The sequence below is a fragment of the Salmo salar genome, chromosome 11 (genome assembly GCF_965601325.2).
Source record: "Salmo salar chromosome 11, fSalSal1, whole genome shotgun sequence".
In the NCBI taxonomy this organism is placed as follows: domain Eukaryota; kingdom Metazoa; phylum Chordata; class Actinopteri; order Salmoniformes; family Salmonidae; genus Salmo; species Salmo salar.
This window is the reverse complement of record NC_138301.1, coordinates 123,737,114-123,762,659: the sequence shown is the minus strand read 5'-3', so window position 1 is coordinate 123,762,659 and position 25,546 is coordinate 123,737,114. Positions and strand designations below refer to the sequence as shown.

Here is a 25,546-nt window from a genome sequence, read left to right as displayed (position 1 = left end):
TGCTGTTGTTGTCCTGAGGTGGAATGTATACAGTAGTCACGAGAACAGCTGAAAACTCTCCTGGGAGGCAGAAGGGTCGGCAATGGACCATCAGCTATTTCAAGACGGGCGAACAATGGGTAAAAGCTTCTACTGCACTGGAGTCTGCACACCATCTGTTACCGATAATCCATTCAGGACATGGGGAGACGAGACGAGAGGAGACATTCTGTCACAGTATTCAGCCTGCTAGTCAGAACATTCAGTACATGGGGAGACGAGACGAGAGGAGACATTCTGTCACAGTATTCAACCTGCTAGTCAGAACATTCAGGACATGGGAGACGAGACGAGAGGAGACATTCTGTCACAGTATTCAGCCTGCTAGTCAGAACATTCAGGACATGGGAGACGAGACGAGAGGAGACATTCTGTCACAGTATTCAGCCTGCTAGTCAGAACATTCAGTACATGGGGAGAGGAGACGAGAGGAGACATTCTGTCACAGTATTCAACCTGCTAGTCAGAACATTCAGTTTATAAAATGACAGATTAGAAGATCTGAGAACTTATCTCCTTTTATTACCAGTCACAAAGTATATAATGTAAAAGTCCTGGCAAGACGACAACAAGAAGATGGAAAGACACAAACAATGGTGTTGCCCATAACTGACATAGTTCCCAGCAGTGACAAGAGGGTGGGACAATGTGAACAGACTAAAACCCCCAGTCTTGCCGTGTGATTATGACTCTGTCATCTAGTAGTGATATCTTCATATCTTTTCCACCATTTCACTTCCACCACTTGATTGTCTTTAATTGAATGTTTTCTTGTTAGAACAGGTTGGCTAATTGGCTTCTCTCACTAATTGCCTGAATCGGACACAGGTGTGTAAATGTTTGCTGGAGAAATGCCATTAGGGAGTTGGAGCACCTCTACACCCTCAGTAGACTGAAGAGATTTAACCTGCGCACACACAGCTCTGTTAAAACCTCTCTCTCTCACAGACAGCTCTGTTAAAACCTCTCTCTCACACACAGCTCTGTTAACTCTCTCTCTCTCTCTCTCACAGACAGCTCTGTTAACTCTCTCTCTCACACACAGCTCTGTTAAAACCTCTCTCTCACACAGCTCTGTTAAAACCTCTCTCTCACAGACAGCTCTGTTAAAACCTCTCTCACAGACAGCTCTGTTAAAACCTCTCTCTCACAGACAGCTCTGTTAAAACCTCTCTCTCACAGACAGCTCTGCTAAAACCTCTCTCTCACAGACAGCTCTGCTAACTCTCTCTCTCACAGACAGCTCTGCTAACTCTCTCTCACAGACAGCTCTGTTAACTCTTTCTCTCACAGACAGCTCTGTTAACTCTCTCTCTCACAGACAGCTCTGTTAACTCTCTCTCTCACAGACAGCTCTGTTAACTCTCTCAGACAGCTCTGTTAACTCTCACTCGCTCTCAGACAGCTCTGTTAACTCTCTCTCGCTCTCAGACAGCTCTGTTAACTCTCTCTCTCGCTCTCACAGACAGCTCTGTTAACTCTCTCTCGCTCTCACAGACAGCTCTGTTAACTCTCTCTCGCTCTCACAGACAGCTCTGTTAACTCTCTCTCTCACAGACAGCTCTGTTAACTCTCTCTCTCTCTCACAGACAGCTGTTAACTCTCTCTCACAGACAGCTGTTAACTCTCTCACACAGACAGCTCTGTTAACTCTCTCTCTCTCACAGACAGCTCTGTTAACTCTCTCTCTCTCAGACAGCTCTGTTAACTCTCTCTCTCTCTCTCTCTCACAGACAGCTCTGTTAACAAGGCTGCTAAACAGGGCTGCTAAACAAGACTGACTGCTAAACAAGACTGCTAAATAGCTAATCAAAGGGTTACCCGGACTACCAGCATTGACCTTTTTTTACACTGACTCTATGCACACACTTACACTGATATTCCAACACACTACATACACCAACACACAAATTACACGCACACACATGCATACTGACGCAACACACACACACTCTCACACTCACCATATTACCTCTACTACCAACACTGCTGCTACTCTGTTTATTATCTATCCTGATAGATTAGTCACTTTACCCCTACCTACATTATATTACCTACCCAACTACCTGGTACCCCTACCTACATTATATTACCTCTACTACCTGGTAACCCTACCTACATTATATTACCTCTACTACCTGGTACCCTACCTACATTATATTACCTACAACTACCTGGTACCCCTACCTACATTATATTACCTACAACTACCTGGTACCCCTACCTACATTATATTACCTCTACTACCTGGTACCCCTACCTACATTATATTACCTCCACTACCTGGTACCCCTACCTACATTATATTACCTCTACTACCTTGTACCCCTACCTACATTATATTACCTACAACTACCTGGTACCCCTACCTACATTATATTACCTACCCAACTACCTCCTACCCCTACCTACATTATATTACCTCGACTACCTGGTACCCCTACCTTCATTATATTACCTCTACTACCTGGTACCCCTACCTACATTATATTACCTACAACTACCTGGTACCCCTACCTACATTATATTACCTACCCAACTACCTCCTACCCCTACCTACATTATATTACCTCCACTACCTGGTACCCCTACCTTCATTATATTACCTCTACTACCTGGTACACCTACCTACATTATATTACCTCCACTACCTGGTACCCCTACCTACATTATATTACCTCTACTACCTGGTACCCCTACCTACATTATATTACCTCTACTACCTGGTACCCCTACCTACATTATATTACCTACAACTACCTGGTACCCCTACCTACATTATATTACCTCTACTACCTGGTACCCCTACCTACATTATATTACCTCTACTACCTGGTACCCCTACCTACATTATATTATCTACAACTACCTGGTACCCCTACCTACATTATATTACCTACCCAACTACCTCCTACCCCTACCTACATTATATTACCTCCACTACCTGGTACCCCTACCTTCATTATATTACCTCTACTACCTGGTACACCTACCTACATTATATTACCTCCACTACCTGGTACCCCTACCTACATTACATTACCTCTACTACCTGGTACCCCTACCTACATTATATTACCTCTACTACCTGGTACCCCTACCTACATTATATTACCTCTACTACCTGGTACCCCTCCCTACATTATATTACCTCTATTACCTGGTACCCCTACCTACATTATATTACCTCTACTACCTGGTAACCCTACCTACATTATATTACCTCTACTACCTGGTACCCTACCTACATTATATTACCTACAACTACCTGGTACCCCTACCTACATTATATTACCTACAACTACCTGGTACCCCTACCTACATTATATTACCTCTACTACCTGGTACCCCTACCTACATTATCTTACCTACAACTACCTGGTACCCCTACCTACATTATATTACCTCTACTACCTGATACCCCTACCTACATTATATTACCTCTACTACCTGGTACCCCTACCTACATTATATTAACTCTACTACCTGGTACCCCTACCTACATTATATTACCTAAACTACCTGGTACCCCACCTACATTATATTACCTCTACTACCTGGTACCCCTACCTACATTATATTACCTACAACTACCTGGTACCCCTACCTACATTATATTACCTACCCAACTACCTGGTACCCCTACCTACATTATATTACCTCTACTACCTGGTACCCCTCCCTACATTATATTACCTCTACTACCTGGTACCCCTACCTACATTATATTACCTCTACTACCTGGTACCCCTACCTACATTATATTACCTCTACTACCTGATGCCCCTACCTACATTATATTACCTCAACTACCTGGTACCCCTACCTACATTATATTACCTCTACTACCTGGTACCCCTACCTACATTATATTACCTACAACTACCTGGTACCCCTACCTACATTATATTACCTCTACTACCTGGTACCCCTACCTACATTATATTACCTACAACTACCTGGTACCCCTACCTACATTATATTACCCCTACTACCTGGTACCCCTACCTACATTATATTACCTACCCAACTACCTGGTACCCCTACCTACATTATATTACCTCTACTACCTGGTACCCCTACCTACATTATATTACCTCTACTACCTGGTACCCCTACCTACATTATATTATATTACCTACTACTACCTGGTACCCCTACCTACATTATATTACCTACTACTACCTGGTACCCCTACCTACATTATATTACCTACAACTACCTGGTACCCCTACCTACATTATATTACCTCTACTACCTGGTACCCCTACCTACATTATATTACCTACAACTACCTGGTACCCCTACCTACATTATATTACCTCCAACTACCTGGTACCCCTACCTACATTATATTACCTCCACTACCTGGTACCCCTACCTACAACTACCTAGTACCCCTACATACATTATATTACCTACAACTACCTGGTACCCCTACCTACATTATATTACCTCTACTACCTGGTACCCCTACCTACATTATATTACCTACCCAACTACCTGGTACCCCTACCTACATTATATTACCTCTACTACCTGGTACCCCTACCTACATTATATTACCTACAACTACCTGGTACCCCTACCTACATTATATTACCTCAACTACCTGGTACCCCTACCTACATTATATTACCTCTACTACCTGGTACCCCTACCTACATTATATTACCTACAACTACCTAGTACCCCTACCTACATTATATTACCTCTACTACCTGGTACCCCTACCTACATTATATTACCTACAACTACCTGGTACCCCTACCTACATTATATTACCTACCCAACTACCTGGTACCCCTACCTACATTATATTACCTACCCAACTACTTGGTACCCCTACCTACATTATATTACCTCTACTACCTGGTACCCCTACCTACATTATATTACCTCTACTACCTGGTACCCCTACCTACATTATATTATATTACCTACCCAACTACCTGGTACCCCTACCTACATTATATTACCTCTACTACCTGGTACCCCTACCTACATTATATTACCTCTACTACCTGGTACCCCTACCTACATTATATTATATTACCTACAACTACCTGGTACCCCTACCTACATTATATTACCTACAACTACCTGGTACCCCTACCTACATTATATTACCTACAGCTACCTGGTACCCCTACCTACATTATATTACCTACAACTACCTGGTACCCCTACCTACATTATATTACCTCCAACTACCTGGTACCCCTACCTACATTATATTACCTCTACTACCTGGTACCCCTACCTACATTATATTACCTCTACTACCTGATACCCCTACCTACATTATATTACCTCTACTACCTGGTACCCCTACCTACATTATATTACCTACAACTACCTGGTACCCCTACCTACATTATATTACCTCTACTACCTGGTACCCCTACCTACATTATATTACCTCTACTACCTGATACCCCTACCTACATTATATTACCTACAACTACCTGGTACCCCTACCTACATTATATTACCTACAACTACCTGGTACCCCTACCTACATTATATTACCTCTACTACCTGGTACCCCTACCTACATTATATTACCTCTACTACCTGGTACCCCTACCTACATTATATTACCTCTACTACCTGGTACCCCTACCTACATTATATTACCTCAACTACCTGGTACCCCTACCTACATTATATTACCTCTACTACCTGGTACCCCTACCTACATTATATTACCTACAACTACCTGGTACCCCTACCTACATTATATTACCTACAACTACCTGGTACCCCTACCTACATTATATTACCTCTACTACCTGGTACCCCTACCTACATTATATTACCTACAGCTACCTGGTACCCCTACCTACATTATATTACCTACAACTACCTGGTACCCCTACCTACATTATATTACCTCTACTACCTGGTACCCCTACCTACATTATATTACCTCTACTACCTGGTACCCCTACCTACATTATATTACCTCTACTACCTGGTACCCCTACCTGCATTATATTACCTACAACTACCTGGTACCCCTACCTACATTATATTACCTCTACTACCTGGTACCCCTACCTACATTATATTACCTACAACTACCTGGTACCCCTACCTACATTATATTACCTCTACTACCTGGTACCCCTACCTACATTATATTACCTCTACTACCTGGTACCCCTACCTACATTATATTACCTCTACTACCTGGTACCCCTACCTACATTATATTACCTACAACTACCTGGTACCCCTACCTACATTATATTACCTCTACTACCTGGTACCCCTACCTACATTATATTACCTACAACTACCTGGTACCCCTACCTACATTATATTACCCCTACTACCTGGTACCCCTACCTACATTATATTACCTACCCAACTACCTGGTACCCCTACCTACATTATATTACCTCTACTACCTGGTACCCCTACCTACATTATATTACCTCTACTACCTGGTACCCCTACCTACATTATATTACCTACAACTACCTGGTACCCCTACCTACATTATATTACCTCAACTACCTGGTACCCCTACCTACATTATATTACCTACAGCTACCTGGTACCCCTACCTACATTATATTACCTACAACTACCTGGTACCCCTACCTACATTATATTACCTCCAACTACCTGGTACCCCTACCTACATTATATTACCTCCACTACCTGGTACCCCTACCTACAACTACCTAGTACCCCTACATACATTATATTACCTACAACTACCTGGTACCCCTACCTACATTATATTACCTCTACTACCTGGTACCCCTACCTACATTATATTACCTACCCAACTACCTGGTACCCCTACCTACATTATATTACCTCTACTACCTGATACCCCTACCTACATTATATTACCTACAACTACCTGGTACCCCTACCTACATTATATTACCTCAACTACCTGGTACCCCTACCTACATTATATTACCTCTACTACCTGGTACCCCTACCTACATTATATTACCTACAACTACCTGGTACCCCTACCTACATTATATTACCTCTACTACCTGGTACCCCTACCTACATTATATTACCTACAACTACCTGGTACCCCTACCTACATTATATTACCTACCCAACTACCTGGTACCCCTACCTACATTATATTACCTACCCAACTACCTGGTACCCCTACCTACATTGTATTACCTCTACTACCTGGTACCCCTACCTACATTATATTACCTCTACTACCTGGTACCCCTACCTACATTATATTATATTACCTACCCAACTACCTGGTACCCCTACCTACATTATATTACCTCTACTACCTGGTACCCCTACCTACATTATATTACCTCTACTACCTGGTACCCCTACCTACATTATATTATATTACCTACAACTACCTGGTACCCCTACCTACATTATATTACCTAAAACTACCTGGTACCCCTACCTACATTATATTACCTACAGCTACCTGGTACCCCTACCTACATTATATTACCTACAACTACCTGGTACCCCTACCTACATTATATTACCTCCAACTACCTGGTACCCCTACCTACATTATATTACCTCTACTACCTGGTACCCCTACCTACATTATATTACCTCTACTACCTGGTACCCCTACCTACATTATATTACCTACCCAACTACCTGGTACCCCTACCTACATATTACCTACAACTACCTGGTACCCCTACCTACATTATATTACCTCCACTACCTGATACCCCTACCTACATTATATTACCTACAACTACCTGGTACCCCTACCTACATTATATTACCTCTACTACCTGATACCCCTACCTACATTATATTACCTACAACTACCTGGTACCCCTACCTACATTATATTACCTCAACTACCTGGTACCCCACCTACATTATATTACCTCTACTACCTGGTACCCCTACCTACATTATATTACCTACAACTACCTAGTACCCCTACCTACATTATATGACCTCTACTACCTGGTACCCCTACCTACATTATATTACCTACAACTACCTGGTACCCCTACCTACATTATATTACCCCTACTACCTGGTACCCCTACCTACATTATATTACCTACCCAACTACCTGGTACCCCTACCTACATTATATTACCTCTACTACCTGGTACCCCTACCTACATTATATTACCTCTACTACCTGGTACCCCTACCTACATTATATTATATTACCTACAACTACCTGGTACCCCTACCTACATTATATTACCTAAAACTACCTGGTACCCCTACCTACATTATATTACCTACAGCTACCTGGTACCCCTACCTACATTATATTACCTACAACTACCTGGTACCCCTACCTACATTATATTACCTCCAACTACCTGGTACCCCTACCTACATTATATTACCTCCACTACCTGGTACCCCTACCTACATTATATTACCTACAACTACCTAGTACCCCTACCTACATTATATTACCTACAACTACCTGGTACCCCTACCTACATTATATTACCTCTACTACCTGGTACCCATACCTACATTATATTACCTACCCAACTACCTGGTACCCCTACCTACATTATATTACCTCTACTACCTGATACCCCTACCTACATTATATTACCTACAACTACCTGGTACCCCTACCTACATTATATTACCTCAACTACCTGGTACCCCTACCTACATTATATTACCTCAACTACCTGGTACCCCACCTACATTATATTACCTCTACTACCTGGTACCCCTACCTACATTATATTACCTACAACTACCTAGTACCTCTACCTACATTATATTACCTCTACTACCTGGTACCCCTACCTACATTATATTACCTACAACTACCTGGTACCCCTACCTACATTATATTACCCCTACCACCTGGTACCCCTACCTACATTATATTACCTACCCAACTACCTGGTACCCCTACCTACATTATATTACCTCTACTACCTGGTACCCCTACCTACATTATATTACCTCTACTACCTGGTACCCCTACCTAAATTATATTATATTACCTACAACTACCTGGTACCCCTACCTACATTATATTACCTAAAACTACCTGGTACCCCTACCTACATTATATTACCTACAGCTACCTGGTACCCCTACCTACATTATATTACCTACAACTACCTGGTACCCCTACCTACATTATATTACCTCCAACTACCTGGTACCCCTACCTACATTATATTACCTCCACTACCTGGTACCCCTACCTACATTATATTACCTACAACTACCTAGTACCCCTACCTACATTATATTACCTCTACTACCTGGTACCCCTACCTACATTATATTACCTCTACTACCTGGTACCCCTACCTACATTATATTACCTCTACTACCTGGTACCCCTACTTACATTATATTACCTACAACTACTTGGTACCCCTACCTACATTATATTACCTCTACTATCTGGTACCCCTACCTACAATATATTACCTCAACTACCTGGTACCCCTACCTACATTATATTACCTCTACTACCTGGTACCCCACCTACATTATATTACCTACAACTACCTAGTACCCCTACCTACATTATATTACCTACAACTACCTGGTACCCCTACCTACATTATATTACCTCTACTACCTGGTACCCCTACCTACATTATATTACCTACCCAACTACCTGGTACCCCTACCTACATAATATTACCTCTACTACCTGGTACCCCTACCTACATTATATTACATACAACTACCTGGTACCCCTACCTACATTATATTACCTACAGCTACCTGGTACCCCTACCTACATTATATTACCTCAACTACCTGGTACCCCTACCTACATTATATTATCTCTACTACCTGGTACCCCTACCTACATTATATTACCTACAACTACCTGGTACCCCTACCTACATTATATTACCTCAACTACCTGGTACCCCTACCTACATTATATTACCTCTACTACCTGGTACCCCTACCTACATTATATTACCTCTACTACCTGGTACCCCTACCTACATTATATTACCTCTACAACTGGTACCCCTACCTACATTATATTACCTCTACTACCTGGTACCCCTACCTACATTATATTACCTCTACTACCTGGTACCCCTACCTACATTATATTACCTCTACTACCTGGTACCCCTACCTACATTATATTACCTCTATTACCTGGTACCCCTACCTACATTATATTACCTACCCAACTACCTGGTACCCCTACCTACATTATATTACCTACCCAGCTACCTGGTACCCCTACCTACATTATATTACCTACAACTACCTGGTACCCCTACCTACATTATATTACCTCAACTACCTGGTACCCCTACCTCTACATCCTGGTACCCCTACCTACATTATATTACCTCTACTACCTGGTACCCCTACCTACATTATATTACCTACAACTACCTGGTACCCCTACCTACATTATATTACCTCTACTACCTGGTACCCCTACCTACATTATATTACCTCTACTACCTGGTACCCCAACCTACATTATATTACCTCTACTACCTGATACCCCTACCTACATTATATTACCTACAACTACCTGGTACCCCTACCTACATTATATTACCTCTACTACCTGGTACCCCTACCTACATTATATTACCTCAACTACCTGGTACCCCACCTACATTATATTACCTCTACTACCTGGTACCCCTACCTACATTATATTACCTACAACTACCTGGTACCCCACCTACATTATATTACCTACAACTACCTGGTACCCCTACCTACATTATATTACCTACCCAACTACCTGGTACCCCTACCTACATTATATTACCTCCACTACCTGGTACCCCTACCTACATTATATTACCTACAACTACCTGGTACCCCTACCTACATTATATTACCTCTACTACCTGGTACCCCTACCTACATTATATTACCTACAACTACCTGGTACCCCTACCTACATTATATTACCTACAACTACCTGGTACCCCTACCTACATTATATTACCCCTACTACCTGGTACCACTACCTACATTATATTACCTCTACTACCTGGTACCCCTACCTACATTATATTACCTACCCAACTACCTGGTACCCCTACCTACATTATATTACCTCTACTACCTGGTACCCCTACCTACATTATATTACCTCAACTACCTGGTACCCCTACCTACATTATATTACCTCCACTACCTGGTACCCCTACCTACATTATATTACCTACAACTACCTGGTACCCCTACCTACATTATATTACCTACAACTACCTGGTACCCCTACCTACATTATATTACCTACAACTACCTGGTACCCCTACCTACATTATATTACCTCTACTACCTGGTACCCCTACCTACATTATATTACCTCTACTACCTGGTACCCCTACCTACATTATATTACCTACAACTACCTGGTACCCCTACCTACATTATATTACCTACAACTACCTGGTACCCCTACCTACATTATATTACCTACAACTACCTGGTACCCCTACCTACATTATATTACCTCTACTACCTGGTACCCCTACCTACATTATATTACCTACAACTACCTGGTACCCCTACCTACATTATATTACCTCAACTACCTGGTACCCCTACCTACATTATATTACCTACAGCTACCTGGTACCCCTACCTACATTATATTACCTCAACTACCTGGTACCCCTACCTACATTATATTACCTCTACTACCTGGTACCCCTACCTACATTATATTACCTACAACTACCTGGTACCCCTACCTACATTATATTACCTCAACTACCTGGTACCCCTACCTACATTATATTACCTCTACTACCTGGTACCCCTACCTACATTATATTACCTACAACTACCTGGTACCGCTACCTACATTATATTACCTACCCAACTACCTGGTACCCCTACCTACATTATATTACCTCTACTACCTGGTACCCCTACCTACATTATATTACCTCTACTACCTGGTACCCCTACCTACATTATATTACCTCTACTACCTGGTACCCCTACCTACATTATATTACCTACAACTACCTGGTACCCCTACCTACATTATATTACCTCTACTACCTGGTACCCCTACCTACATTATATTACCTCTACTACCTGGTACCCCTACCTACATTATATTACCTACAACTACCTGGTACCCCTACCTACATTATATTACCTCAACTACCTGGTACCCCTACCTACATTATATTACCTACAGCTACCTGGTACCCCTACCTACATTATATTACCTCAACTACCTGGTACCCCTACCTACATTATATTACCTCTACTACCTGGTACCCCTACCTACATTATATTACCTACAACTACCTGGTACCCCTACCTACATTATATTACCTCAACTACCTGGTACCCCTACCTACATTATATTACCTCTACTACCTGGTACCCCTACCTACATTATATTACCTACAACTACCTGGTACCCCTACCTACATTATATTACCTACAACTACCTGGTACCCCTACCTACATTATATTACCTACAACTACCTGGTACCCCTACCTACATTATATTACCTCTACTACCTGGTACCCCTACCTACATTATATTACCTCTACTACCTGGTACCCCTACCTACATTATATTACCTCTACTACCTGGTACCCCTACCTACATTATATTACCTCTACTACCTGGTACCCCTACCTACATTATATTACCTCCACTACCTGGTACCCCTACCTACATTATATTACCTACAACTACCTGGTACCCCTACCTACATTATATTACCTCTACTACCTGGTACCCCTACCTACATTATATTACCTCTACTACCTGGTACCCCTACCTACATTATATTACCTACAACTACCTGGTACCCCTACCTACATTATATTACCTACAACTACCTGGTACCCCTACCTACATTATATTACCTCTACTACCTGGTACCCCTACCTACATTATATTACCTCTACTACCTGGTACCCCTACCTACATTATATTACCTACCCAACTACCTGGTACCCCTACCTACATTATATTACCTCTACTACCTGGTACCCCTACCTACATTATATTACCTACAGCTACCTGGTACCCCTACCTACATTATATTACCTACAACTACCTGGTACCCCTACCTACATTATATTACCTCCACTACCTGGTACCCCTACCTACATTATATTACCTACAACTACCTGGTACCCCTACCTACATTATATTACCTACAACTACCTGGTACCCCTACCTACATTATATTACCTACAACTACCTGGTACCCCTACCTACATTATATTACCTCTACTACCTGGTACCCCTACCTACATTATATTACCTCTACTACCTGGTACCCCTACCTACATTATATTACCTCAACTACCTGGTACCCCTACCTACATTATATTACCTACAACTACCTGGTACCCCTACCTACATTATATTACCTCTACTACCTGGTACCCCTACCTACATTATATTACCTCTACTACCTGGTACCCCTACCTACATTATATTACCTCAACTACCTGGTACCCCTACCTACATTATATTACCTACAGCTACCTGGTACCCCTACCTACATTATATTACCTCAACTACCTGGTACCCCTACCTACATTATATTACCTCTACTACCTGGTACCCCTACCTACATTATATTACCTCAACTACCTGGTACCCCTACCTACATTATATTACCTCAACTACCTGGTACCCCTACCTACATTATATTACCTCTACTACCTGGTACCCCTACCTACATTATATTACCTACAACTACCTGGTACCCCTACCTACATTATATTACCTACCCAACTACCTGGTACCCCTACCTACATTATATTACCTACAACTACCTGGTACCCCTACCTACATTATATTACCTCTACTACCTGGTACCCCTACCTACATTATATTACCTCAACTACCTGGTACCCCTACCTACATTATATTACCTCTACTACCTGGTACCCCTACCTACATTATATTACCTACAACTACCTGGTACCCCTACCTACATTATATTACCTCTACTACCTGGTACCCCTACCTACATTATATTACCTCTACTACCTGGTACCCCTACCTACATTATATTACCTACAACTACCTGGTACCCCTACCTACATTATATTACCTCAACTACCTGGTACCCCTACCTACATTATATTACCTACAACTACCTGGTACCCCTACCTACATTATATTACCTACAACTACCTGGTACCCCTACCTACATTATATTACCTCTACTACCTGGTACCCCTACCTACATTATATTACCTCTACTACCTGGTACCCCTACCTACATTATATTACCTACAACTACCTGGTACCCCTACCTACATTATATTACCTCTACTACCTGGTACCCCTACCTACATTATATTACCTACAACTACCTGGTACCCCTACCTACATTATATTACCTCTACTACCTGGTACCCCTACCTACATTATATTACCTCTACTACCTGGTACCCCTACCTACATTATATTACCTCTACTACCTGGTACCCCTACCTACATTATATTACCTCTACTACCTGGTACCCCTACCTACATTATATTACCTCTACTACCTGGTACCCCTACCTACATTATATTACCTACAGCTACCTGGTACCCCTACCTACATTATATTACCTACAACTACCTGGTACCCCTACCTACATTATATTACCTCTACTACCTGGTACCCCTACCTACATTATATTACCTCTACTACCTGGTACCCCTACCTACATTATATTACCTACCCAACTACCTGGTACCCCTACCTACATTATATTACCTCTACTACCTGGTACCCCTACCTACATTATATTACCTCAACTACCTGGTACCCCTACCTACATTATATTACCTACACTACCTGGTACCCCTACCTACATTATATTACCTCAACTACCTGGTACCCCTACCTACATTATATTACCTCTACTACCTGGTACCCCTACCTACATTATATTACCTACAACTACCTGGTACCCCTACCTACATTATATTACCTACAACTACCTGGTACCCCTACCTACATTATATTACCTACTACTACCTGGTACCCCTACCTACATTATATTACCTACAACTACCTGGTACCCCTACCTACATTATATTACCTCAACTACCTGGTACCCCTACCTACATTATATTACCTACAACTACCTGGTACCCCTACCTACATTATATTACCTCTACTACCTGGTACCCCTACCTACATTATATTACCTCTACTACCTGGTACCCCTACCTACATTATATTACCTCTACTACCTGGTACCCCTACCTACATTATATTACCTACAACTACCTGGTACCCCTACCTACATTATATTACCTACAACTACCTGGTACCCCTACCTACATTATATTACCTCTACTACCTGGTACCCCTACCTACATTATATTACCTACAACTACCTGGTACCCCTACCTACATTATATTACCTCTACTACCTGGTACCCCTACCTACATTATATTACCTCTACTACCTGGTACCCCTACCTACATTATATTACCTCTACTACCTGGTACCCCTACCTACATTATATTACCTCTACTACCTGGTACCCCTACCTACATTATATTACCTCTACTACCTGGTACCCCTACCTACATTATATTACCTACTACTACCTGGTACCCCTACCTACATTATATTACCTACTACTACCTGGTACCCCTACCTACATTATATTACCTACTACTACCTGGTACCCCTACCTACATTATATTACCTACCCAACTACCTGGTACCCCTACCTACATTATATTACCTCTACTACCTGGTACCCCTACCTACATTATATTACCTACTACTACCTGGTACCCCTACCTACATTATATTACCTCAACTACCTGGTACCCCTACCTACATTATATTACCTACAGCTACCTGGTACCCCTACCTACATTATATTACCTACAACTACCTGGTACCCCTACCTACATTATATTACCTACTACTACCTGGTACCCCTACCTACATTATATTACCTACAGCTACCTGGTACCCCTACCTACATTATATTACCTACAACTACCTGGTACCCCTACCTACATTATATTACCTCCACTACCTGGTACCGCTACCTACATTATATTACCTACAACTACCTGGTACCCCTACCTACATTATATTACCTCAACTACCTGGTACCCCTACCTACATTATATTACCTCTACTACCTGGTACCCCTACCTACATTATATTACCTACAACTACCTGGTACCCCTACCTACATTATATTACCTCTACTACCTGGTACCCCTACCTACATTATATTACCTCTACTACCTGGTACCCCTACCTACATTATATTACCTCTAGCTACCTGGTACCCCTACCTACATTATATTACCTACAACTACCTGGTACCCCTACCTACATTATATTACCTACAACTACCTGGTACCCCTACCTACATTATATTACCTCTACTACCTGGTACCCCTACCTACATTATATTACCTCAACTACCTGGTACCCCTACCTACATTATATTACCTCTACTACCTGGTACCCCTACCTACATTATATTACCTCTACTACCTGGTACCCCTACCTACATTATATTACCTCTACTACCTGGTACCCCTACCTACATGTACACTGCATTCGGAAAGTATTCAGACCCCTTGACTCTACATTTGGTTACGTTACGTTACAGCCTTAATCTAAATTAGATTCATTTAAATTCTCATCAACCTACACACAATACCCCATAACGACAAAGCAAAAACAGGTTTTTAGACATTTCTACAAATCGATTCAAAAATAAAACTGAAATAATATCACATTTACATAAGTATTCAGATCCTTTACTCAGTACTTTGTTGAAGCACCTTTGGCAGCGATTACAGCCGCCTTCAACCGGAAGGCTCTCCAGAGGGGTAGCGAGGTCTGCACAACGCATCACCGGGGGCAAACTACCTGCCCTCCAGGACGCCTACACCACCCGATGTCACAGGAAGGCGAAAAAGATCATCAAGGACATCAACCACCAGAGCCACTGCCTGTTCACCCCGCTATCATCCAGAAGGCGAGGTCAGTACAGGTGCATCAAAGCTGGGACCGAGAGACTGAAAAACAGCTTCTATCTCAAGGCCATCAGACTGTTAAATATCCATCACTAACACAGAGAGGCTGCTGCCTTTAGACTAGAAATCACTGGCCACTTTAATAAATGGATCACTAGTCACTTTAATAATGTTTACATATCTTACATTACTCATATCACATGTATATACTGTATTTTATACCATCTATTGCATCTTGCCTATGCCGCTCGGCCATCGCTCATCCATATACTTACATGTACATATTCTCATTCACCCCTTTAGATTTGCGTGTATTAGATAGTTGTTGTGAAATTGTTAGATTAGTTGTTAGATATTAGTGCACTGTCGGAACTAGAAGCACAAGCATTTCACTACACTCTCATTAACACCTGCTAACCATGTGTATGTGACCAATAAAATTTGATTTGAGTCTTTTTGGGTATGACGCTACAAGCTTGGCACACCTGTATTTGGGGAGTGTCTCCCATTCTTCTGGAAGGTTCTCCCATCTCCACAGAGGAACTCTGGAGCTCTGTCAGAGTGACCATCGGGTTCTTGGTCACCTCCCTGACCAAGGCCCTTCTCCCCCTGATTGCTCAGTTTAGCTGGGCGGCCAGCTCTAGGAAGAGTCTTGGTGGTTCCAAACTTCTTCCATTTTAGAATGATGGAGGCCACTGTGTTCTTGGGGACCTTCAATGTTGCAGAAATGTTTTGGTACCCTTCCCCCAGATCTGTGCCTCGACACAATCCTGTCTCGGAGCTCTCCGGACAATTCCTTTCACCTCATGGATTGGTTTTTGCTCTGTGACATGCACTGTCAACTGTGGGACCTTATATAGACAGGTGTGTGCCTTTCCAAATCATGTCCAATCAATTGAATTTACCACAGGTGGACTCCAATCAAGTTGTAGAAACATCTCATGGATGATCAATGGAAACAGGATGCACCTGAGCTCAATTTAGAGTCTCATAGCAAAGGGTCTGAATACTTATGTAAATAAGGTATTTCTGTTTTTATTTTTTTAATAAATTAGCAAAAATGTCTAAAAACCTGTTTTCACATTATGGGGTATAGTGATGTATTTTATCCATTTTAGTCTGTAACGTAACAAAATGTGGAAAAAGTCAAGGGGTCTGAATACTTTCCGAATGCACTGTACATATTACCTCATAGTACTAATCAATTACCTAGTACCCCGCCACATCGACTGAGAATACCAAACATTAGGAATACCTTCTTAATATCGAGTTGCAGCTCCCTGCTTTTGCTTTCAGAACAGCCTTAATTCGTCGGGGCTCTACAAGGTGTCGAAAGCGTTAGAGTGGGATGCTGTTCCCCATGTTGACTCCAATGCTTCCCACAGTTGTGTCAAGTTGGCTGGATGTCCTTTGGGTGGTGGACCATTCTTGATACACACAGGAAACTGTTGAGCGTGAAAAGCCCAGCAGCGTTGCAGTTCTTGACACAAACCAATGCCCCTGGCACCTACTACCATACCCCCGTTCAAAGGCACTTAAATATTTTGTCTTGCAAATTCACCCTCTGAACGACACACGCACACAATCCATGTCTCAATTGTCTCAAGGCTTAAAGATCCTTCTTTAACCCGTCTCCTCCCCCTTCATCTACACTGATTGAATTGAATTTAACAAGTGACATCAATAAGGGATCATAGCTTTCACCTGGATTCACCTGGTCAGTCTATGTCATGGAAAGAGAAGGTGTTCTTAATGTTTTGTACACTCAGTGTATACAGCCATGTTATTTATTATCATTAATGTTATTCATTATAGGGGCGGCAGGTAGCCTAGTGGTTAGAGTGGAGGGTCGGCAGGTAGCCTAGTGGTTAGAGTGGAGGGGCGGCAGGTAGCCTAGTGGTTAGAGTGGAGGGGCGGCAGGTAGCCTAGTGGTTAGAGTGGAGGGGCGGCAGGTAGCCTAGTGGTTAGAGTGGAGGGGAGGCAGGTAGCCTAGTGGTTAGAGTGGAGGGGCGGCAGGTAGCCTAGTGGTTAGAGTGGAGGGGAGGCAGGTAGCCTAGTGGTTAGAGTGGAGGGGAGGCAGGTAGCCTAGTGGTTAGAGAGGAGGGGAGGCAGGTAGCCTAGTGGTTAGAGTGGAGGGGAGGCAGGTAGCCTAGTGGTTAGAGTGGAGGGGCGGCAGGTAGCCTAGTGGTTAGAGTGGAGGGGGGCGGCAGGTAGCCTAGTGGTTAGAGTGGAGGGGCGGCAGGTAGCCTAGTGGTTAGAGTGGAGGGGCGGCAGGTAGCCTAGTGGTTAGAGTGGAGGGGAGGCAGGTAGCCTAGTGGTTAGAGTGGAGGGGCGGCAGGTAGCCTAGTGGTTAGAGTGGAGGGGGCGGCAGGTAGCCTAGTGGTTAGAGTGGAGGGGCGGCAGGTAGCCTAGTGGTTAGAGTGGAGGGGAGGCAGGTAGCCTAGTGGTTAGAGTGGAGGGGAGGCAGGTAGCCTAGTGGTTAGAGTGGAGGGGCGGCAGGTAGCCTAGTGGTTAGAGTGGAGGGGCGGCAGGTAGCCTAGTGGTTAGAGTGGAGGGGCGGCAGGTAGCCTAGTGGTTAGAGTGGAGGGGCGGCAGGTAGCCTAGTGGTTAGAGTGGAGGCAGGTAGCCTAGTGGTTAGAGTGGAGGGGAGGCAGGTAGCCTAGTGGTTAGAGTGGAGGCAGGTAGCCTAGTGGTTAGAGTGGAGGGGCGGCAGGTAGCCTAGTGGTTAGAGTGGAGGGGCGGCAGGTAGCCTAGTGGTTAGAGTGGAGGGGCGGCAGGTAGCCTAGTGGTTAGAGTGGAGGGGCGGCAGGTAGCCTAGTGGTTAGAGTGGAGGGGCGGCAGGTAGCCTAGTGGTTAGAGTGGAGGGGCGGCAGGTAGCCTAGTGGTTAGAGTGGAGGGGCGGCAGGTAGCCTAGTGGTTAGAGTGGAGGGGCGGCAGGTAGCCTAGTGGTTAGAGTGGAGGGGGCGGCAGGTAGCCTAGTGGTTAGAGTGGAGGGGCGGCAGGTAGCCTAGTGGTTAGAGTGGAGGGGCGGCAGGTAGCCTAGTGGTTAGAGTGGAGGGGCGGCAGGTAGCCTAGTGGTTAGAGTGGAGGGGCGGCAGGTAGCCTAGTGGTTAGAGTGGAGGGGCGGCAGGTAGCCTAGTGGTTAGAGTGGAGGGGCGGCAGGTAGCCTAGTGGTTAGAGTGGAGGGGCGGCAGGTAGCCTAGTGGTTAGAGTGGAGGGGGGCAGGTAGCCTAGTGGTTAGAGTGGAGGGGAGGCAGGTAGCCTAGTGGTTAGAGTGGAGGGGCGGCAGGTAGCCTAGTGGTTAGAGTGGAGGGGCGGCAGGTAGCCTAGTGGTTAGAGTGGAGGGGCGGCAGGTAGCCTAGTGGTTAGAGTGGAGGGGCGGCAGGTAGCCTAGTGGTTAGAGTGGAGGGGCGGCAGGTAGCCTAGTGGTTAGAGTGGAGGGGAGGCAGGTAGCCTAGTGGTTAGAGTGGAGGGGAGGCAGGTAGCCTAGTGGTTAGAGTGGAGGGGAGGCAGGTAGCCTAGTGGTTAGAGTGGAGGGGCGGCAGGTAGCCTAGTGGTTAGAGTGGAGGGGGCGGCAGGTAGCCTAGTGGTTAGAGTGGAGGGGCGGCAGGTAGCCTAGTGGTTAGAGTGGAGGGGCGGCAGGTAGCCTAGTGGTTAGAGTGGAGGGGCGGCAGGTAGCCTAGTGGTTAGAGTGGAGGGGCGGCAGGTAGCCTAGTGGTTAGAGTGGAGGGGCGGCAGGTAGCCTAGTGGTTAGAGTGGAGGGGCGGCAGGTAGCCTAGTGGTTAGAGTGGAGGGGCGGCAGGTAGCCTAGTGGTTAGAGTGGAGGGGCGGCAGGTAGCCTAGTGGTTAGAGTGGAGGGGGGGCAGGTAGCCTAGTGGTTAGAGTGGAGGGGCGGCAGGTAGACTAGTGGTTAGAGTGGAGGGGCGGCAGGTAGCCTAGTGGTTAGAGTGGAGGGGCGGCAGGTAGACTAGTGGTTAGAGTGGAGGGGAGGCTGGTAGACTAGTGGTTAGAGTGGAGGGGAGGCAGGTAGCCTAGTGGTTAGAGTGGAGGGGAGGCAGGTAGCCTAGTGGTTAGAGTGGAGGGGGGGCAGGTAGCCTAGTGGTTAGAGTGGAGGGGCGGCAGGTAGCCTAGTGGTTAGAGTGGAGGGGCGGCAGGTAGCCTAGTGGTTAGAGTGGAGGGGCGGCAGGTAGCCTAGTGGTTAGAGTGGAGGGGCGGCAGGTAGACTAGTGGTTAGAGTGGAGGGGCGGCAGGTAGACTAGTGGTTAGAGTGGAGGGGAGGCTGGTAGACTAGTGGTTAGACCGTTGGAGTTGTAACCAAAAGGAATCCCCGAGCTGACAAGGTACAAATTCTGTCACATTATGCAGTTGACCCACTGTTCCTAGGCCATCATTGAACATAAAAATGTGTTCTTAACTGACTTAAATAAAACATTTAATCAATTTAAATAAAAAATATTCACTGTGTATTTAATCTTAGTGTCACGATTTCTATTTCTTATTCATATATTGTTCATCTTTAACTCTGCATTGTTGGAAATACATACAAAAGACCCGTAAGTAAATTTTCCACCTGTTGTTTACAAAGCATGTGACAAATAACATTAGATTTCAATTAGATTTGAGTGGTGAGCCTGTTTGTTTTATTTGAGGTCACAAACTTTGAGGTCACAAACTTTAACCCTCGTCTTAACCCTTGTCTGTACCCTTGTTTTAACCCTTGTTTTAACCCTTGTTTTAACCCTCGTCTTAACCCTTGTCTTAACCCTTGTTTTAACCCTTGTTTTCAATTTACTAGCCTGTTTTTGTATACATCTATTTATTAAAAATAAATATCCTATTTTGAGAATAAACACTTTTTCACTTTTAGTATAAACCTTTTTCTCCACTGGGATTCTCTGCCTCTAACCCAGGGGCTGAGTCACTGGCTTGTCTGGGTTAGCGCCCCCCCCCCTCGTGTTCGTGCCGTGGCGGAGATCGTTGTGGGCTATACTCGGCCTTGTCTCAGGATGGTAAGTTGGTGGTTGGAGACATCCCTCTAGTGGTGTGGGGGCTGTGCTTTGGCAAAGTGGGTGGGGTTATATCCTGCCTGTTTGGCCCTGTCCGGGGGTTTCATCGGATGGGGCCACAGTGTCTTCTGATCCCTCCTGTCTCAGCCTCCAGTATTTATGCTGCAGTAGTTTATGTGTCGGGGGGCTAGGGTCAGTCTGTTACATCTGGAGTATTTCTCTTGTCTTATCCGGTGTCCTGTGTGAATTTAAATATGCTCTCTCTAATTCTCTCTTTCTCTCTTTCTTTCTTTCTTTCTCGGAGGACCTGAGCTCTAGGACCATGCCTCAGGACTACCTGGTATGATGACTCCTTGCTGTCCCCAGTCCACCTGGCCGTGCTGCTGCTCCAGTTTCAACTGTTCTGCCTGCGGCTATGGAACCCTGACCTGTTCACCAGATGTGCTACCTGTCCCAGACCTGCTGTTTTCAACTCTCTAGAGACAGCAGGAGCGGAAGAGATACTCTCAAAGATCGGCTATGAAAAGCCAACTGACACTTACTCTTGTGTTACTGACTTGTTGCACCCTCGACAACTACTATGATTATTATTATTTGACCATGCTGGTCATTTATGAACATTTGAACATCTTGGCCATGTTCTGTTATAATCTCCACCCGGCACAGCAAGAAGAGGACTGGTCACCCCTCATAGCCTGGTTCCTCTCTAGGTTTCTTCCTAGGTTTTGGCCTTTCTAGGGAGTTTTTCCTAGCCACCGTGCTTCTACACCTGCATTGCTTGCTGTTTGGGATTTTAGACTGGGTTTCTGTACAGCACTTTGAGATATCAGCTGATGTAAGAAGGGCTTTATAAATACATTTGATGTGAAGGGCATCGGCCAGCCTTTTCACATGGGGTGAGGGAGGATAGGAAGAAATGGGGGAGGAGAGGGAGAAATGGGGGATCCTGGGTAGGAAGAGTGTAATGGAAATTATATGATTAAAGGTTTGACTAAATGATTTCACTCAGAAACCCTATTACCTGTTGAAATGTATTCGAAATAAGGCTATAATAATGGGTTAAAAACTATATTCCTATACTGTGTGCGAGTACGACACTGTTACTACTTCAAAACGAGGGAGGCAGAGTGGATAAGACGACCTTGGGAAAGGAACAGGAGAAGATGCCTCCTTAAAATTTGATCATATTACTCCAGTGCTAGCCTCCCTACACTGGCTTCCTGTTAAGGCAAGGGCTGATTTCAAGGTTTTACTGCTAACCTACAAAGCATTACATGGGCTTGCTCCTACCTATCTTTCCGATTTGGTCCTGCCGTACATACCTACACGTACGCTACGGTCACAAGACGCAGGCCTCCTAATTGTCCCTAGAATTTCTAAGCAAATGGCTGGAGGTAGGGCTTTCTCCTATAGAGCTCCATTTTTATGGAATGGTCTGCCTACCAATGTGAGAGACGCAGACTCAGTCTCAACCTTTAAGTCTTTACTGAAGACTTATCTCTTCAGTAGGTCCTATGATTAAGTATAGTCTGGCCCAGGAGTGTGAAGGTGAACGGAAAGGCTGGAGCAACGAACCGCCCTTGCTGTCTCTGCCTTGCCGGTTCCCCTCTCTCCACTGGGATTCTCTGCCTCTAACCCTATTACAGGGGCTGAGTCACTGGCCTACTGGTGTTCTTCCATGCCGTCCATGGGAGGGGTGCGTCACTTGAGTGGGTTGAGTCACTGACGTGGTCTTCCTGTCTGGGTTGGCGCCCCCCCCTTGGGTTGTGCCGTGGCGGAGATCGTTGTGGGCAATACTCGGCCTTGTCTTAGGACGGTAAGTTGGTGGTTGGAGACATCCCTCTAGTGGTGTGGGGGCTGTGCTTTGGCAAAGTGGGTGGGGTTATATCCTGCCTGTTTGGCCCTGTCCGGGGGTTTCATCGGATGGGGCCACAGTGTCTTCTGATCCCTCCTGTCTCAGCCTCCAGTATTTATGCTGCAGTAGTTTATGTGTCGGGGGGCTAGGGTCAGTCTGTTACATCTGGAGTATTTCTCTTGTCTTATCCGGTGTCCTGTGTGAATTTAAATATGCTCTCTCTAATTCTCTCTTTCTCTCTTTCTGTCTTTCTCTCGGAGGACCTCAGCCCTTGGACCATGCCTTGTATGGTACCATACCTGGTATGATGACTCCTTGCTGTCCCCAGTCCACCTGGCCGTGCTGCTGCTCCAGTTTCAACTGTTCTGCCTGCGGCTATGGAACCCTGACCTGTTCACCGGACGTGCTTGTTGCACCCTCGACAACTACTATGATTATTATTATTTGACCATGCTGGTCATTTATGAACATTTTAACATTTTAACATCTTGACCATGTTCTGTTATAATATCCACCCGGCACAGCCAGAAGAGGACTGGCCACCCCTCATAGCCTGGTTCCTCTCTAGGTTTCTTCCTAGGTTTTTGGCCTTTCTAGGGAGTTTTTCCTAGGGAGTTTTTCCTAGCCACCGTGCTTCTTTCACATGCTTTGCTTGCTGTTTGGGGTTTTAGGCTGGGTTTCTGTACAGCACTTTGAGATATCAGCTGATGTACGAAGGGCTATATAAATAAATTTGAATTTGATTGAAGTTAGGGGAGAGAAACAACGGCCTGGGAACGGCTTAGTTGGCAGGAGATTAGAAGACAGGTGGCAAGGTTGATAAGGAATGTATGTGTACTGTGGGAAAAATACAGCCGCCTAAAGCGGGGTGGAGTTCTCTACTGGTGTGTGTGTGTGTGTGTGTGTGTGTGTGTGTGTGTGTGTGTGTTTGTGTGTTAATATAAAAGGCTTTGTACATTGTTAGGATTTTCAGAGCTCTCATAAATAAACGTTTTGACCCTTTTAGGCTGGCTATCTGTCTGCTTCATTCAACCAGAATCTTACACACTCTGGGGGGCAGACTGAGTAGTTTAATTGAAGTTTGGTTTAAGAACATTAATAACTTAATTCACGTAACAAAGAGGAAAGGACTTGTGGGAGAGATGGTGGGGGGGGGGGGGTGAAGGAGAGGGAGAAAGAAATTGAGTTGTTTTTAGGGTTTGTTCTAGCAGGCAAGACTTGATTACCCACCATGCATCATGTTGGACTCCTGGAAGTCGGGGTCAGCGGGATCAACGGAGGCAGGGTCAGAACAGAACGTCTGGATGTTGTGTTCCTGGTACCAGCTCAGAGACTCGTCCACCACGTTGAACATCAGAACAACGTCTCTGTCTACGTCCACACGACCCTCCTCTGTCAGGATACCTGGTTAAGACAACGCCAGACTTACATTCAACATCAGAACAACGTCTTTATCTCAATACAGATTAACGTATGATGGGCAACACTTTACATTAACGTGTATTAATTTACGTAGGCTTTATAAAGGGTTTATAAGCAGTTCGCAGATTAACACACACACACACACCGTCCTACAGACCATTCTCTCAGGTGAGTATTGGGGGTTATTATACAGTGTTGAGGTAAAGGAACACACAAACCTTTCTTGCAGGTGAGCAGAGCTCCTATGAGTCCAGAAGTGATATCTCTAGGAGCCT

General features: G+C 44.5%; 1 protein-coding gene across 1 annotated transcript in view; it reads right to left on the bottom strand.

Moving 5' to 3' along the window:
• LOC106563910 (hephaestin) overlaps window positions 1-25,546 on the bottom strand; it is a 63,683-nt gene extending 38,137 nt beyond the window's left edge. Inside the window, exons 1-2 of the mRNA XM_045690274.2 lie at window positions 25,490-25,546; window positions 25,080-25,253 (exon numbers count right to left, since the gene is read on the bottom strand). Of these exons, the coding sequence (XP_045546230.1) occupies window positions 25,080-25,203 (124 nt within the window). The 5' untranslated portion in view covers window positions 25,204-25,253; window positions 25,490-25,546. The remainder of the gene's footprint in view (window positions 1-25,079; window positions 25,254-25,489) is intronic.